Source organism: Hylobates moloch, unplaced genomic scaffold (assembly GCF_009828535.3).
Source record: "Hylobates moloch isolate HMO894 unplaced genomic scaffold, HMol_V3 SCAFFOLD_15, whole genome shotgun sequence".
Taxonomy (NCBI): domain Eukaryota; kingdom Metazoa; phylum Chordata; class Mammalia; order Primates; family Hylobatidae; genus Hylobates; species Hylobates moloch.
The window spans coordinates 32,856,582-32,874,890 of NW_026652290.1; the positions used below are offsets into that span (position 1 = coordinate 32,856,582).

The 18,309-nt window shown below is 40.1% G+C and overlaps 1 protein-coding gene across 7 annotated transcripts in view; it reads left to right on the top strand.

Moving 5' to 3' along the window:
* ANAPC1 (anaphase promoting complex subunit 1) overlaps nt 1-18,309 on the top strand; it is a 120,546-nt gene that overhangs the window by 13,725 nt on the left and 88,512 nt on the right. For all 7 annotated transcript variants that reach the window (XR_009209931.1, XM_032176513.2, XM_032176512.2 and 4 more), the window contains exons 7-13: nt 2,718-2,791; nt 6,206-6,351; nt 7,253-7,473; nt 8,565-8,774; nt 12,767-12,862; nt 14,277-14,367; nt 14,488-14,553. Coding sequence is in view for 6 of the 7 variants with exons in the window: in XM_032176513.2 (XP_032032404.1) it covers nt 2,718-2,791; nt 6,206-6,351; nt 7,253-7,473; nt 8,565-8,774; nt 12,767-12,862; nt 14,277-14,367; nt 14,488-14,553 (904 nt within the window). In the remaining variant the exon portion in view is untranslated. The remainder of the gene's footprint in view (nt 1-2,717; nt 2,792-6,205; nt 6,352-7,252; nt 7,474-8,564; nt 8,775-12,766; nt 12,863-14,276; nt 14,368-14,487; nt 14,554-18,309) is intronic.

Consider the following 18,309-nt stretch of genomic DNA (forward strand, 5'->3'; position numbering starts at 1 on the left):
AAAAATTCTAGAAGATAACCTTGGAAAAACTCTTCTGGACATTGGCCTAGGCAAGGAATTTATGACTTAAAACACTAGAAGCAAATGCAACAAAAACAATAAATAAATGAGACCTGATTAAAATAAAAAGCTTCTGCACAGCAAAAGAAATGTCAGAATAGACAGATAATTCACACAGTGGGAGAAAATATTTGCAAGCTATGCATCCAACAAAGCACTAGTATCCAGAATATATAAGGAACTCAAATTAGCAAGAAAAAAATCTCAAAAAGTGGGTAAAGGACGTGAGTAGGCAGTTCTCAAAAGAAGATATACAAATGGCCAATAAACATGAAACTGCTCAATATCACTAATCATCAGCGAAATACGAATTAAAACCACAGTGAGATATCACCTTACTCTTTAAGGAATGGCCATTATTAAAGAGTCAGAAAAACAATAGATGTTGGCATGGATGTGGTGGAAGGGGAATGCCTATACACTGCTGCTGGGAACATAATTAGTATGACATCTATGGAAAACAGTATGGAGATTCCTTAAAGAACTAAAAGTAGATCTACTATTCAATCTAGCAGTCCCATTACTGGGTATCTACCCAAAAGAAAAAAAGTCATGAAAAAGATACATGCACATGTATGTTTATTGCAACACAATTCACAATTGCAAAGATAGGAAAGCAGCCTAAGTACCCACTGACCAAAGAGTGAATAAAGAAAATGTATATATACACCATGGAATACTAATCAGCCATAATGAGGAAATGAAATAATGTCTTTTGCAGCAAGTTGGATGGAACTGGAAGCCATGATCCTAAGTGAAGTAACCCAGGAATGGAAAACCAAATACTGCATGTTCTCACTTCCAAGTGAGAGCTAAGCAAGGAGTATGCAGAGGCTGTATACAGAGTGTTATAATGGACTTCGGAGACTCAGAAGGAGGAGGGTGGGAAGAAGGTGTGGGATAAAAAAACTACATATTGCGTACAACATACACTACTCAGGTGACAGGTGCACTAAAATCTCAGAATTCACCACTATATAATTCTGTGTCACCAAAAGCCACTTGTATCCCCAGAAGAATTAGGGTTGCTCAACTGTTAGTGTAAGATAAATAATCCAAAACACTTCCGGTCCCAAGTATTTCAGATAAGGGATACTCAGCCTGTATGTACACTCATGAGCTCTACGCACTTGGCACTTAATTAGCCTTTTTTCCCAATCCAAGTGGTAAAATTGAACATGCAAATAAATGGCTTCAAAAAAGATTTGACTGGGCGCGGTGGCACACGCCTGTAATCCCACCACTTTGGGAGGCCGAGGCGGGTGAATCACCTGAGGTCAGGAGTTTGAGACCAGCCTGCCCAACATGGCAAAACCCTGTCTCTACTAAAAATACAAAAAATTAGCCAAGAGTGGTGGCAGGCGCCTGTAATCCCAGTTACTTGGGAGGCTGAGGCAGGAGAATCGCTTGAACCTGGGAGATGGAGGTTGCAGTGAGCCGAGATCGCACCACTGCACTCCAACTGGGTGATGAGCGAAACTCCGTCTCAAAAAAAATAAATAAATAACAAGATTCAGTTCTTAGCTCTGCCATTTTCTCATCGCGCTGCTTTGAGCAGATCATTAGTGCTTTCTTAGCTATACTTTCCTTATGTATTGAAGGAAATATTATCATTTACCTCTTAGGACTTATGCAAAGTTAAACTAGCTAAATGTATATAAGCTTTGACACAGGGCCTAGTAGGTATTAAGTATGCAGCAAATGGTAGATGTTTATTAGCGGTGTGTTTATCTTGTCTCCCTATGAATTGTGAGCACACTGAAGGGCAGCAACATACAGCACCTGTCATGTTGTGGTGCAAGAGGTAGACACTTGCTAAGTCTTAAATAAATTGCTTATAGATTTTAATCTCTTTCTGCTTTGAAAGAAAGCCTGTCTTCGCTCTAAAAAAAATAATTCCTTAAAAAATGTAGGCTTTTGGCCAGGTGTGGTGACTCACGCTTGTAATCCCAGCACTTTGGGAGGCTGAGGCAGGTGGATCACCTGAGGTCAGGAGTTCAAGACCAGCCTGGCTAACATGGTGAAACCCCATCTCTACTAAAAATACAAAAAAACTATCTGGGCGTGGTGGTGTGTGCCTGTAATCCTAACTACTTGGGAGGCTGAGACAGGAGAATCACTTGAACCTGGGAGGTGGAGGTTGCGGTGAGCCAAGGTCATGCCCCTGCACTCTAGCCTGGGCAACAGAGTGAGACTCCATCTCAAAAAAAAAAAAGACTTTTAATTTACTTGAAGTAGTTTTTTTCTTCCTTTTTAAAAAAAATGCATTCCTTTGTCAGCAGGTATGGGAGAATAAATTTCTTTCTTAGCTGCCAAAGACACACTGCCAGTAAGAGAGGTCAACAAAAAAAGACTGCTTTATGCACATTACTCCATTTGTTCTGTACTGTGATGACTGCTGTTTGCAGAAATTCCCTGGACTATATTGATTTCCCTTTGTTTGTGCATTGATAGAATTACTCTAAGGGGAGAGATTTCTAGGAATGAAATAGAAGACAATGTGAAAAATAGTATGTACAAAGTTTAGAAGATTGCATTTTGAGATAGTAGGTTTCTAGTTGCTTGTGTAATCTGGAGATTTCTTTGCAATAGAAGTGCAAAATTTGTGCACAGACATACTCGTATTGGTAATTAATTGATTATTTGTTTATTGCTAGAGAACCTTTACCCACTATGTTCAGCATGCTGCACCCGCTAGATGAAATAACTCCACTTGTTTGTAAATCTGGAAGTAAGTGTATTTCTATATTCTTTTAGATAAGCTCTTTTTTTTTTTTTTATTTTGGTGAGGGACATTATAAAGGCGCTGATATGAAAACTGACTTATAAAAATAATGTAAACATTTTACAAAAATAACTTCTATTTTGAATTTCTCGAATATCATGGTATTAACTGCTCAACAGTTATTTTAGTAAAAATAAGGCATATAGATCAATGAGGAATACCGATATATTTATTAACCTACCTGTAGATGACTTTGTAAGTAAATTTTTTTACTTTGAATGACACTTGGATGAAGTAAAGTTTATTTTTTGTTGTTGTTTTGGGTTTTTTTTTTGAGAGAGGTCTTGCTCTGTGGTCCAGGCTGGAGTGCAGTGGCGCGATCTCAGCTCACTGTAACCTCTGCCTCCCAAGTTCAAGTGATTGTCCTGCCTCAGCCTCCTGAGTACCTGGGATTACAGGCACACGCCACCACGCCTGGCTGATTTTTTATACTTTTGGTGGAGACGGGGTTTCATCATGTTAGCCAGGCTGGTATTGAACGCCTGACTTCAGGTGATCCACCCACCTTGGCCTCCCAAAGTTCTGGGATTACAGGGGTGAGCCACTGTGCCCAGCTGCTTTTTATCTTCTATATTATATCTTGGCAAACTGCAGGCCACGGGCTAAATCTGGCCTGCAGCATGTTTTTGTAAAGCTTGTGAGCTAAGAATGGTTTTTTTTTTGTTTTGTTTTGTTTTTAAGACAGAGTTTTGCTCTTGTTGCCCAGGCCAGAATACAATGGTTCGATCGTGGCTCACTGCAACCTCCGCCTCCTGGGTTCAAGCGATTATCTTGCTTCAGCCTCCGAAGTAGCTGGGATTACAGGCATGTGCCACCACACTCAGCTAATTTTGTATTTTTAGTAGAGACGTAGTTTCACCATGTTGGTCAGGCTGGTCTTGAACTCCTGACCTCAGGTGATCCACCCACCTCGGCCTCCCAAAGTGCTGGGATTACATCGTGAGCCACCGCACCCAACATAAGAATGGTTTTTACCTTTTAAAGGGTTGTAGAAAATAACAAAGATTATGTGATAGAGTCAGTATGTGGACAGTAAACTGCACTATTTAGTCTTTGATCTTTTACAGAAAAAGTTTAAATTTTATATTGTTACTAATTGCAGACAACCCGAATAAACATACTAGGGCCTGAGATTAAATGGCATGCAGCCTTTTTTTTTTTAAAGTACAATTTCCATTTTATTTTTTCTCTGGAGAATAGTCTGTCTTCAATCTTTTTATTTTTATTTTTTAGAGACGGAGTCTCGCTTTGTCACCGAGGCTGGAGTGCAATGGCACGATCTCGGCTCACTGCAGCCCCCACCTCCCAGGTTCAAGCAATTCTCCTGTCTCAGCCTCACTAGTAGCTGGGATTAGACGTGTGCCATCACGCCCAGCTAATTTTTTGTATTTTAGTAGAGATGGGGTTTCACCCTGTTGCCCAGGCTAATCTCGAACTCCTGAGCTCAGGCAATTCACCCACCTCGGCCTCCCAAAGTGCTAGGATTACAGGCATGAGCTGCCGCTCCTGGCCTTGTCTTCAGTGTTTAAGGACTCGGCTCCTTACATGGGCTTTGGTGCGGGTTGTGGGGCAGCACTACTCGAAGGTCTAAATCGGGGTGGGTGTGTTTGGTCCTTGTGGGCTTTACAAGATGGATTCTTGACGACTTTTCTGTGAATTGCACATCTCGCACAGTAATTTAGCTTCACATACGGCTTGGGAAGCACATAGGCATTGAAGACACTCGCTTCAGAAATGTCCCTGATTGCTGCAGCCTCCACTACATTTCGAATGATGAATTTCTTTTTTTTTTTTTTTTTTTTTTGAGACAGAGTCTCGCTCTCTTGCCCAGGCTGGAGTGCAGTGGTGTGATCTGGGCTCACTGCAAGCTGCACCTCCCGGGTTCACGCCATTCTCCTCCCTCAGCCTCCCGAGTAGCTGGGACTACAGGTGCCCGCCACCACGACCCGCTAATTTTTTAAATTTTTTTTTTTTTTTTTTTTTTTGAGACGGAGTCTTGCTCTGTCACCCAGGCTGGAGTGCGGTGGCGCAATCTCGGCTCACTGCAAGCTCCGCCTCCCGGGTTCACGCCATTCTCCTGCCTCAGCCTCTCCGAGTAGCTGGGACTACAGGCGCCCGCCACCACGCCCGGCTAATTTTTTTTTTTGTATTTTTAGTAGAGACGGGGTTTCACCGTGGTCTCGATCTCCTGACCTCGTGATCCGCCCGCCTCGGCCTCCCAAAGTGCTGGGATTACAAGCGTGAGCCACCGCGCCCGGCTAATTTTTTAAATTTTAGTAGAGACGGGGTTTCACTGTGTTAGTTAGGATGGTCTCAATCTCCTGACCTCATGATCCGCCTGCCTTGGCCTCCCAAAGTGCTGGGATTACAGGCATTAGCCACCGCGCCCAGCCTCGAATGATGAATTTCTTAATGGCCTTGTCCTTGGGCACGCTTCGGGCACAGTTTGCGCAACGAATAGGCTGCATGTGGCTGCGCCCCTTTTTGGCGTGATTGTTGTTCTTTTCTTTGTCATCTTGGAGGCACTGACTGGAGGGAGGAGTGCAGCCATTATTGATCATATTTTTGAATAATATTTAGTGAACTAGAAGTTGCTTATTTGTAATGTCAAGTAGGATACAAAACTTTAACACAGTATGATTATAATTTTGTAAAAATGTATAAAGTGTGTATATATGTATGAAAAAAACCAAAAATTCTCTAATGTATTTATAGTAGATATTTTAAGATGGTGGCATGATTTTTATTTATGAAGTATTTCTTACGATTATAAAATCATATTTTAAAATTTTTCAATATTTTAACTGAGTGGGAAACATTTCCTGTCAAATAAGGATATGGAGACCAGTCCATGGTACTTTAGATTAAAAGCTGAACTCACTGGGAAAAACCTTATTTTGCATGTGTAACTAGTAAAGCAGAAACAACAGTGTACTGTTCAGCACTGTCTGAATAGTAATTATAGAGTACAGCTTTCATACAGAAGAACAGAAGCAATAAGGAAGTCAAACTTGGCAGAATAGTTAAGTGCAATTTATAAATAAGTCAGTTGTTGAAGAAATCATCGACCTTTTACCTGTGGCTGATTAGTTTAATGGTGAGAGTCAGCACAAATCTTAACATTTAACAGCAGCATGTATGTGAAGCTAAAACTTGTAATGCTCTCATCTTTAATGTATTTTAAGGAGGTTGATGCCTAAAGTAAATTTATTAAAAATTCAGTTAATTATTTAAGATATTAATAGATTTTGTGCTCTCTTTCGCTTGGTTGTTCTTTAACAATTTTAAGAGCTCCGTTCATAAATATCAGTCTTGTAAAGCCCATTGTTCTATACCTGATTTTTCTGTTTTATTTTTAAGGTCTTTTTGGTTCATCACGGGTGCAATATGTTGTAGATCATGCAATGAAAATTGTTTTCCTCAATACTGACCCCTCTATTGTAATGACTTATGATGCTGTTCAAAATGTGCATTCTGTGTGGACTCTCCGGAGAGTCAAATCAGAGGTAAGGAGAAAGGCAAGTCACTTCTCCTTAATAGGAAAGGATAGGCTGGGTGCACTGGCCCACGCCTGTAATCCTAGCACTTTGGGAGGCCAAGGCAGGCGGATCACTTGAGGTCAGGATGTTCAAGACCAGCCTGGCCAACATGGTGAAACCCCATCTATACCAAAAATATAAAAAATTAGCCAGGTGTGGTGGCTTCTGTAATCCTATCTACTTGGGAGGCTGAGGCAGGAGAATCACTTGAACCTGGGAGGTGGAGGTTGCAGTGAGCCAAGATTGTGCCACTGCACTCCAGCCTGGGTGACAGAATGAGACTCCATCTCAAAAAAAAAAAAAAAACAAAAAAAACCCAACATATATATATATATATATATGAAAGAGTAGTTAATACTTCATACCCTTACATTTTTTTTTTTGGAAAAATCACTTGTGAATAGTTGTTTTATTATTATCATCATCGTCAGCGTCATCTCTAGAGACAGGGCCTCACTCTGTCACCCAGGCTGAAGTGTAATGGCACAATTATAGTTCACTGCAGCCTTGAACTCCTGGGCTCAAGTGATCCTCCTGCCTCAGCCTTCCAAGTGGCTATGACTACAAGTGTGTACCACCACTCCCAGCTAATTTTTAATTTTTTGTAGAGATGGGGTCTTGCTATGTTGCCCAGGCTGATCTTGAATTCCTTGGCTCAAGCTATTCTCTCTCCTCACCCTCCCAAAGTGCTGGGATTATAGATGTAAGCCACGGCACCTGTCCTCATTTGAGAAATAGATTGAGCTTCTTAGGAAAGAAGAAATACTTTGTTTTTAGTAACTGACTTCAACTTGCATTCTTACAAGGAAATTGCTATTTTATTCTAATTATTATCTTTTTTTCCTCCTTCTCTTTATTTTGACTTAAGGAAGAGAATGTTGTTTTAAAGTTCTCTGAACAGGGGGGAACCCCACAGAATGTGGCCACTAGCAGCTCCCTCACAGCACATCTCAGAAGCCTCTCCAAAGGAGATTCCCCTGTGACTTCACCTTTCCAGAATTACTCCTCCATTCACAGCCAGAGTCGCTCAACCTCATCACCCAGTCTACATTCTCGCTCACCTTCTATTTCCAACATGGCAGCTCTAAGGTAGAAGGGTTTCCTGGTTTTTCTTTCTAAGCTTTCTCTTTTGTTTTGAAGGATTTAGAATTTCTGTTGACAGCTTTTTTTAGGGGAAATATATTTAGGGGAGATATTTTTTAGGGGAAATAGCCATTATCCCAATTGGGCCATTTTTTTTTTTTTTTGAGACGGAGTCTTGCTCTGTCACCCAGGCTGGAGTGCAGTGGCTCAATTTAGCTCACTGCAAACTCCGCCTCCTGGGTTCACGCCATTCTCCTGCCTCAGCCTCCAGCTGGGACTACAGGCGCCTGCCACCAAGCCTGGCTAATTTTTTTTTTGTATTTTTAGTAGAGATGGGGTTTCACCATGTTAGCCAGGATGGTCTCGATCTCCTGACCTTGTGATCCGCCCGCCTCGGCCTCCCAAAGTGCTGGGATTACAGGCGTGAGCCACTGTGCCCAGCCCTGAGCCACTTTTACTAAGATTTGTAAGTTTACCATGTCACATTCTTTCCTGAGTCATATTTTGAAGCTGCCTGTGCTTGTCCTAAGATTAGTTGCCTCATTTCTACCACTATGTGGGCAGCGGTTTGATAAATATTAATTCCCAAAATATTGTGGCACTATTTTATTTTTGCCTTAATTTATGTTAGGTTTTCTTTTTTTTCTTGTTATTCGATATCTAAATGTATCTCTCTATATAGATATATATTTAAATCACCAGATATGTGTATCTGCTGCTACAGGGACATTGTTTTGTCCCTGTCTGACTATACAGGGACATAGTTTAGAGCTTTTTGAATAATCAGTTCATTTTCCGAAAAAGAAGATGATCTAAGTTTTAGTTTTAAAAGATGATCGCTTCTCGGCCTTTTGGCTAAGATCAAGTGTAAAAGATGAGTTCTTCTAATCATAATTCTAAATCTTTAGAATATAGTAAAGCACATTGACATGAACCATTTAAATTGCTACTCCTTTTTGAAAAATTTTAATTTCTGACCTGGATTATGCCATGAATGCTTTTCTGTCTGTGGAATTTTGGGAAGTGTCATTGGAGTGTGTGTCATATAAGCCTGCCCTGCTAACTCTGATGTACTCTCTCCTCTGTTTATTTTGCAGTCGTGCTCATTCTCCTGCCTTAGGAGTGCACTCTTTTTCAGGGGTGCAAAGGTTCAACATTTCAAGCCATAATCAGTCTCCAAAGAGACATAGTATTTCTCATTCTCCAAATAGTAATTCTAATGGCTCCTTTCTTGCACCAGAAACGGAGCCAATTGTTCCTGAACTGTGTATTGACCATTTGTGGACAGAAACGTTTACTAATATAAGGTTTGTTATATATATTATTATATTCAAAGAAAAATGTTGCTGAAAGTCTTGGGAAATATATTACATTTTGTTTAAAGTTTCCTTTTAATGTGATCAGTTATTAATATATGTAAAAATATATAAAGATATGTATTAAGGCCACCTCAGTTTCAGTAGAGGATATTAATGATATTAAAGTGATCATAGGCTGGGCGTGGTGGTTCATGCCTGTAATCCCAGCACTTTGGGAGGCTGAAGTTGGTAGATCACTTGAGCCTAGGAGTTCGAGACCAGCCTGGCCAACATTGTGAAACCCTGTCTCTACTAAAAATACAAAAATTAACTGGGTGTGGTGGTGCATACTTGTAATCCCAGCTACTCAGGTGGCTGAGGCAGAATTGCTTGAGCCCAGGAGGCTGAGCTTGCAGTGAGCTGAGATCGTGCCACAGCACTCCAGCCTGGGTGACGGAGTGAGACTATCTCAAAAAAAAAAAGAAAAAAGTCATCATAAAGATATTATTTTGTCATCTGATATTTCTTCCTTTATAGTAATAATTCTCATTTTTCAGGTGTTTTTTGTTCTAGGGAGAAACAGTTAATTTCTATCAATGAGGAAATGTGGGTTTTTAGCATGTTTCCTAAGTTTTATGTTCATGTTAGTTGAGTGCCAGCTTTACTTTTTGGGAAACATAGCTTAGATCTCTGTTCTGGGTGACCTTCTTTTATATTCTCTTTAATAATTCACATGTTAATTTATATGCCAATGTGTGTGCTAGTTAGCAATCTAATAACTCACTGTCCCTGTCCTCAAAAGAGGCAGATAGCTGAAGGATGGTGACACAGGAGGGACTACTTTTGCTGGTAGGGCTTTGAAAGATGAATAGGTATTTGCTAGGCAGGTAAATTGATAAAGACCACAGATGGCAGCTGGGATCCCAACAAAAGTTCTGGTGAGTGCGTGGTGTATTTAGGGAATTATAAGTACTCTCACTCTGGTTTTTGCAGAGGGGAGGGAAAAGGCTAATGAAGAGGAGGCTTCCTAGGCGCAGTGGCTCACACCTGTAATCACTCACTTTGGGAGGCTGAGGCAGATGGATCACTTGAGCTCAGGAGTTCAAGACCAACCTGCCCAACATGGTGAAACCCTATGTCTACTACAAATACAAAAATTAGCCAGGCATGATGGCGTGCATCTGTATTCCCAGCTACTCTGGAGGCTGAGGTGAGAGAATCATTTGAACCTGGGAGTTGGAGATTGCAGTGAGCCAAGAGCACACCACTGCACTCCAGCTTGGGCAACAGAGTGAGACTGTCTGAAAAAAAAAAAGAGGAGGCTTGAGAGATTACTGATTGCCCTTTAGGCCTCTGGTCTGTTTGATGATAGCGGTAAGAAGGCACTTTATAAGTGTGTCGGAAGTTTGGGAAAGAGCAGAACAATAAATGTGGAATTGTCAGCTTATAAATGGTGATTGAGGTAAGAGAATTGGATTAAAATTGAAGAATTATTGTATTCAATAATTGTGTGTACATGTAGCATATAGGCCTTTTCCCAAGGAGAGGGTTTTAACATTCCTTAGATTCTCAAAGGGATTTGTGGCCTCCAGATTGTTAAAATCCAGTGGTGTAGAATTAGAAGAGGGCTAGGAACTGAAGTCCTGGAAACTTAAGATTTGGGGAATGGAAAGAGACAAAGCTGGCGCAGAGAGACAAAGCAAAAGAGGTCAGATGGGAGAAGCAGCAGGAAATACAGAATACAAAAAAGAACAATTCAAGAATACAGAGATGCCAGTATTGCCAGGTACTGGTGAAGTGTGGCCCTGAGAGTTGAACCCAGAGAGGAGATGCTTGGGTGGCAGTGGGTTCCTTGGTGACCTTGGCCAGAGCATTTTAAGCTGGGAGGGTGGCGGGGGAAAGTGGGGTAGAAAAAGTAAATGGGGACTGAGGAAATGAACATAGGCATACAGACTCTTTTAAGGAGTTTGCCTTTGAATAGGAATGAAGATACAAAATTAGAGGGAGTCTCGGTCAAGGGAGTTTTGTTTTTGCTGAACTATAATAAAATTAGTTTTCATGACATCTTGCCCCAATGTTTTCTTTTTCTTTTTTTTTGAGACAGGGTCTCATTCTGTCACCCAGGTTGGAGTACAGTGAGTGACTCAATCACAGCTCACTGCAGCCTTGGCCTTCTGGGCTCAGATGATTCCCCAACCTCAGCCTCCCAGGTAGCTGGGACTATAGGCACACACCACCACGCCTGACTAATTTTTTGTAATTTTTGTAGAGAAAGGATTTTGCCGTGATGCCCAGGCTGGTCTCAAACTCCTGGGCTCAAGCAACCTGCTTGCCTCTGCCTCCCAAAGTAATGGGATTACAGATGTGAGCTACTGTGCCTGGCCCCCAATATTTTCTTACCTAACCACAATGCAAGTTTTATATCCAGTCAAATTGAGAAGGTCTTTTATATACTCTAATGTTGAGTCCATTTTATATTTTAAGACTTTTAATGTGAAATAGTAGGCTGTATGGACTATACTCAAGGGAAAGTATTGAAAATACAGAGGAGAGGAAATGATTGATGGAACAAGTAACCAGAAAGGTGCACAAGTGGTGAGATTAGCCTTGGGATAAAGAAGTGAAGGTTGATCAGATACGTAAGGCAGGAGTTTGAGCTCAAGCCTTAGAGCCTTGTTTTATCTGAAATAGAAGGCAAATGCATACTCTTAGAGAGAATGGAATGGGGGATAGGTAGTCTGAAGAAAGTAAAGATGTGGATACAATGTTGAAGTAGTCTCTCTGGTTTGTTTCTCATATATCAAATAAAAGTATCCTATAATTATAAATCATTTTTCTTTAAATAACTTATTTGTAAGTTGAATATATTGTAGATTCTTATTTTTTAGATTTATGGGTCTTCTGTAGCACTTTATTTATTTATTTATTTATTTATTTTTTGAGATAGAGTTTTGCTCTTGTTGCCCGGGCTGGAGTGCAATGGCGCGATCTCAGCTCACCGCAACCTCCGCCTCCCAGATTCAATCGATTCTCCTGCCTCAGCCTCCCGAGTAGCTGGGATTACAGGATTACTGGCTAATTTTGTATTTTTAGTAGAGACGGGGTTTCTCCATGTTGGTCAGGCTGGTCTTGAACTCCTGACCTCAGGTGATCTGCCCGCCTAGGCCTCCCAAAGTGCTGGGATTACAGGCGTGAGCCACCACACCCGGCCTTCTATAGCACTTTAGAAGGAAGGGTTTGGGAATTAGAGATATGATTTCAAAAAGAGATGTGAATGATGCTTAATCTGAGAAGGAGAGAGGGTAGATAGGAGAAATAGCATTATGAAAGATCTGGCCCTTTGCGGGATAGGAATTCAAGTTTGCACGCATTGCTTTACAAGTAGGTGGCTTAGTTTGCATTACTTTACAAGTAGGGAGCTTACGAAGTATGTAATTTAAAAGTTCATCAGTAATTGTTAAATTTATCGTAGCTTTCCCCAACAAAGCTGTGTAATGAGCTCATAATCAAAGAACTGAAAGGATCTTCGAGATCATGAAGTTTAATTCTTAGAAATGTTTGTATCTTTGAGATTATTGCTTGACCTAAGTAGTTTTTAGATTTCTTGCAGAATATTTTCAAAGACTTTTTTTTTTTCTTTTTGAGATGGAGTCTGGCTCTGTCGCCCAGGCTGGAGTGCAGTGGCGCGATCTTGGCTTACTGCAAGCCCCACCTCCTGGGTTCATGCCATTCTCCCGCCTCAGCCTCCAGAGTATCTGCGACCACAGGCGCCCGCCACCATGCCTGGCTAATTTATTTTGTATTTTTAGTAGAGACGGGATTTCACCGTGTTAGCCAGGATAGTCTGGATCTCCTGACCTCGTGATCTGCCCACCTCGGCCTCCCAAAGTGTTGGGATTACAGGTGTGAGCCACCGCGCCCGGCCTCAAAGACTTTTAATAGTTACTGTGTAGATTCTTGGACCAGTGCTGACAGTTACTTTATTAATGTATCTATTATAGAGAGAAAAATTCACAAGCCTCAAAAGTGTTTATTACATCTGACCTATGTGGGCAAAAGTTCCTGTGCTTTTTAGTAGAGTCCCAGCTCCAGTTACGGTAGGTGTATGTATTTCCCATTGTTTCTATATAAATAACTCAGCACTGCTTTTTCTTTTTCTTTTCTTACCTTTTTTTTTTGGCTTAAGTAGTTTTATTTAGTAGTAATTTACATGTCATAAAACTAACATGTTTTAACTGTACAATTAAATGATTTTTAGTAAATTACAGTGTTATACAACCATCACCACGACCCAATTTTACAAGATTTATATCACCACAAAAAGATTTCCTTGTGCTTGTTTATAGTCAGTCTTGTTCCCATTTCCAGCCTTAGGCAACCATGCTAGGCTTCTGCCTTCACAGATTAGTTTTTCTGGACATTTATATATATATAATGTATGTACACACAGTGTAGCTTTTTGTGTTTAGCTTTCACTTAGCGTGATGTTTTTAGGATCCACCATTTTGTAACATGTATCATTATTTCATACCTATTGCTATGTAATATCCATTGTATAGATCTACCACCATGTTTTATTTATCTGTTCATCAGCTGATGGACTTTTGGTTTATTTCCACCTCTTGACTACTGAGAATTATGACAGTATGAACATTTGAACAAAGGTCTTGAGCAAAAATGTGGACATATGTGATTTTATTTTTCTTGAGTAAATATCTAGAGTTGGGTCATTGGGTTGAATGATAAATTCATGTTTAACTTTTTAAGAAATCACCAAACTGTTTTCCAAATAGCCTGTATCATTTTATATTCCCACCAGCAAAATATGAAGGTTAATGTCTCTTTATCTTTGACAGGATTGGATATCATCACTCTTTGATTGTAGCTATTTTCTAGTGGTTGTGAAATGGCTTTAATTTGCTTTTCTCTAATGCATTCTGATGTTGATCATCTCATGAAGTTATTAGCCATTCATTTCTCTTCTTAGGTAAAATATCTATTCAGATCTTTTGCCCATTTATTTACCTTCATATTTTGAAATACGATAGATCACAGGAAGTTACAAAATAGTAAACAAGTCCTGTGTACCTTGCATTCTTTTTCCCTCATAGATAACCTCTTATATAACCATAATACATTATCATAACCGGGAAATAGATGATCTACACACTTTATTTCAAATTTCATCAATTTGACATGTACTCATTTATGTGTATGTATGGTTCTATGCAGTTTTTTCACTTGTGTAGATGTGTGTAAATACCACCACAATCAAGATACAAAACATCTTTATCTCTCTTATGTTAACTCTTTATAGTCACAGACACCATTACCCACTGATCCTGGCAACCACTGATTCTCCATCTTGATAATTTGGTATTTGTGAATGTTATATAAATGGGCTCATACAGTATGTAAACTTGAGATTGTCTTTTTCTGTTCAGCATAATACTTTTAATACCCATACAGGTTGTTGCTTGTATCAAGTTTCTTTTTTATTTTATTATTTAGCTGTGTAAAGTTTCAAGAGAGTAATGATAAAACCCAGCTCATCTTTGGTTCAGTGACCAACATACCAGCAAAGGATGCAGCACCAGTGGAGGTAATGTAGGCACATTTGAGAAGTTGACAATTTCATCAGATTGTTCAGTCAAAAAATCTGTTAATTTGCTCAGATTGGGAAATACATTTTTTGTCTTTTTTTTTTTTTTTTTTTTTTTAGAAAATAGACACCATGCTGGTCTTGGAAGGCAGTGGAAACCTGGTGCTATACACAGGAGTGGTTCGGGTAAGCAATAAGTAGCACTTCATGCATTTAGTAGGACTTCAGGCTGCCTGCGTGAATATTTGTAATGTTACTTTAGATTGATACCTTAAATTTGTTATGTTCCTGTCTGCACAATTTGGCAGAAGAATTTTGTTACTAATTCTCAGTGAAGCTTCCCATTTAGGTGGGTCCTAATTTGGAGGGCTATGGCTCACTGCTATTAAATGCATTGGTACTCTGAACCTGTCACAGATGGGAAACCTTCAGTGAGTATAGGTAGATTTTTTTTTTTTTTTTTAAAGTTAAACTAGTTTTGAAATTGAAGCATGGGTACCTTTGGTAAGTACTAAAGTTTTGGTAAAGTTTCACTATATTAAATGTGGTATATGTTAGCTGTATTTTTTTTTTTTTTTTTGAGACAGAGTCTCGCTCTGTTGCCCAGGATGGAGTGCAGTGGTGCGATCTCGGCTCACTGCAAGCTCTGCCTCCCGGGTTCACACTATTCTCCTGCCTCAGCCTCCCGAGTAGCTGGGACTACAGGCGCCTGCCACCACGCCTGGCTAATTTTTTGTATTTTTAGTAGAGACGGGGTTTCACCGTGTTAGCCAGGGTGGTCTCGATCTCCCGACCTCGTGATCCACCCGCCTCGGCCTCCCAAAGTGCTGGGATTACAGGCGTGAGCCACCGCACCCGGCTGTTAGCTGTATTTTTTTTAACATTTGTGAAATGTACAGAGAGTATACATTTTACAAATTTAAATTATACAATTTGAATAATAATAATGAAGTGAATATTCATATACCCAGTACTCTGGTTAAGAAATAGAATATTGCCAGTATCCTTCCTTATTTTTATTATGTCCTTTTCTGATTGCATCCTATCTTCCCCTGCCCTTGAGATAGACAGAATCCTGATTTTGTGATAAATCAGTTGTTTGTATTACTAGTTTTTACAGTTATGTATGTATCACTAAAGAATGCATTATTTAGTTTTCCTTGTTTTTGAATTTTTATATAAAAAAAGATACCATGTACTTGTCTCTGATGTACTTATTTTGCTCAACATTATATTTGTTTTAGATTTGTCTGTGTTGATGCATAGTGTTGTTTACTCATTCAGTGTTATGTATATATTTAGTAGTATTCCATCATACCTCGTTTTGTGCCTTGCTTTATTGTACTTCACAGATACTGCATTTTTTTTTTTTTTTACAGATTGAAAGTTTGTGGCAACTTCGTGTTGAGCAAGTCTGTTGGTGCCATTTTCCCAGCAGCATGTGCTCATTTTGTGTCACTGTTTCATATATTGATAATTCTTGGAATATTTCAAACCTTTTTGTTATTAGTTTTATCTGTTATGGTGACCTGTGATCAGTGGTCTTTGATGTTACTGTTGGAATTCTTTTGGGGCACCACGAACTGTACCCATATAAGATGAGGAACTTAATTGATAAATGTTTTGTGTGGTCTGCCTGATCATTTGACCCCTTTCCTGTCTCTCTCTCTCCTCCTGCCTCACTATATCCTGAGACAAAACAATATTGAAATTAGACCAATTAGTAACCCTCTAATGGCCTCTAAGTTTTCAGATGAAGGGAAGAATCACAAGTTTCTCACTTTAAATCAAAAACTAGAAATGATTAAGCTTAGTGAGGAAGGCTTGTTGAAAGCTGAGATAGGTTGAGAGCCAGACCACTTGTGCACAAGAGCCAAATTGTGCATGCAAAGGAAAAGCTCTCGAAGGAAATTAAAAGTGCTATTTCAGTGAACATGGCAACTGATAAAGCGAAACAGCCTTATTGCTGATATGAAGAAAGTTTTAGTATCTGGACAGAAGATCAAATAAGCCATAACATTCCCTTATGCTGAAGTCGAATCCACAACAAGGCCCTAACTCTTCAATTCTGTGACGGCCGAGAAAGGTGAAGCTGCAGACGAAAAGTTGTAAGCTAACAGAGGTTGATTCTTGAGGTTTAAGGAAAAAAGCCCTCCCCATAACACAAAAGTACAAGGTGAAGCAGCATGTGCTGATGTAGAAGCTGCTAAGATAATTGATGCAGGTGGCTACACTAAACAGATTTTCAGTATGGATGAAACAGCTTTCTGTTGGAAGAAGATGCCATCTAAGACTTTCATAACCTGAGAGGAGAAGTTAGTGCCTGGCTTCAAAGGACAGTCTGACCATCAAGTTAGGGGCTAATGCAGCTGGTGACTTAAAGTTGAAGCCAGTGCTCATTTACCATTCCAAAAATCTTAGGGCCCTTAAGAATTATGCCAAGTCTGCTCTGCCTGGGCTCTATAAATGGAGCAACAAAGACTGGATGGCAGCACACCTGTTTATAGCATGGTTTACTGAATATGTTAAGCCCACTGTTGAGACGTATTGCTCAGAGAAAAGATTCCTTTCAAAATATTACTGCTCATTGACAGTGCACCTGGTCATCTAAGAGCTCTGAGGGAGATGTACAGGAGATGAATGTTGTTTTCATGCCTGCTGACACATCTGTTCTGCAGCCCGTGAAGGAGTAATTTTGGCTTTCAAGTCTTACTATGAAATACATTACTTAACTAGAGCTACCATAGATAGTGATTCCTCCAAGAGATCTGGCAAAGTCCATTGAAAACCTTCTGGGCCAGGCACGGCGGCTCACGCCTGTAATCCTAGCACTTTGGGAGGCCGAGGCAGGTGGGTCACGAGGTCAGAAGATCGAGACCATCCTGGCTAATACAGTGAAACCCTGTCTCTACTAAAAGTACAAAAAATTAGCCGGGTGTGGTGGCGGGCGCCTGTAGTTCCAGCTACTCGCGAGGCTGAGGCAGGAGACTGGCGTGAACCCGGGAGGCGGAGCTTGCAGTGAGCCGAGATTGCGCCACTGCACTCCAGCCTGGGTGACAGAGGAAAAAACCAAAAACCTTCTGGAAAGGATTCGCCTTTCTAGATGCCATTAAGAATATTCATGATTCATGGGAGGAGGACAAAATATCAACATAAACAGAAATTTGGAAGAAGTTGATTCCAGCCCTCATGGGTGACTTTGAGGGGCTCAAAACTTCAGTGGAGGAAGTCACTGCAGATGTGGTGGAAATAGCAAGAGAATTAGAATTAGAAGTAGAGCCTGAAGATGTGACTAAATTGCCAAGATCTTATGATTAAACCTGAACAGAATTGCCAAACTTGAACAGAATTGCCAAAATCTTACGATCAAACTTGAAGAGTTGCTTCTTCTGGATGAGCAAAGAAAGTGGGAACATACAGAAAACAAATATTAAATGGCAGATTTAAATCCCACTAGGCCACTAATTAAATACAATGGTCTAACACAAATAACAGAGACTAGCAGAAGAGATTAGAAAATACAGCCCAACTATATATGTTGGTTATAAGAAGCGTTCTTCAGATATAATGACATAGGTAAGTTAAAGGATGGAAAAAAGATATATTATGCAAACAGTAATCAAAAGATAGCTGGAGTTGCTATAAAGTGGGGAAAAAAAAATGACCAGGAACAAAGAGAGACTTTAAAGGGCCAAATCACCAAGAAGGCACCCTTGAGTATTTTATAAATGTCAGTTCATTCCATTTGGTTGATAATGTTGTGCATGTCATCTCCATCCTTGGCAATTTCTTTTCTCTTCTTTTTTTTTTGTTACAGTGTCTCGCTCTGTTACTCAGGCTGGAGTGCAGTGGTGGGATCACAGCTCACTGCACCCATGACCTCCTGCCTCAAGCGATCCTCCCACCTCAGCCTCCCAAAGTGCTGGGATATTACAGACATGA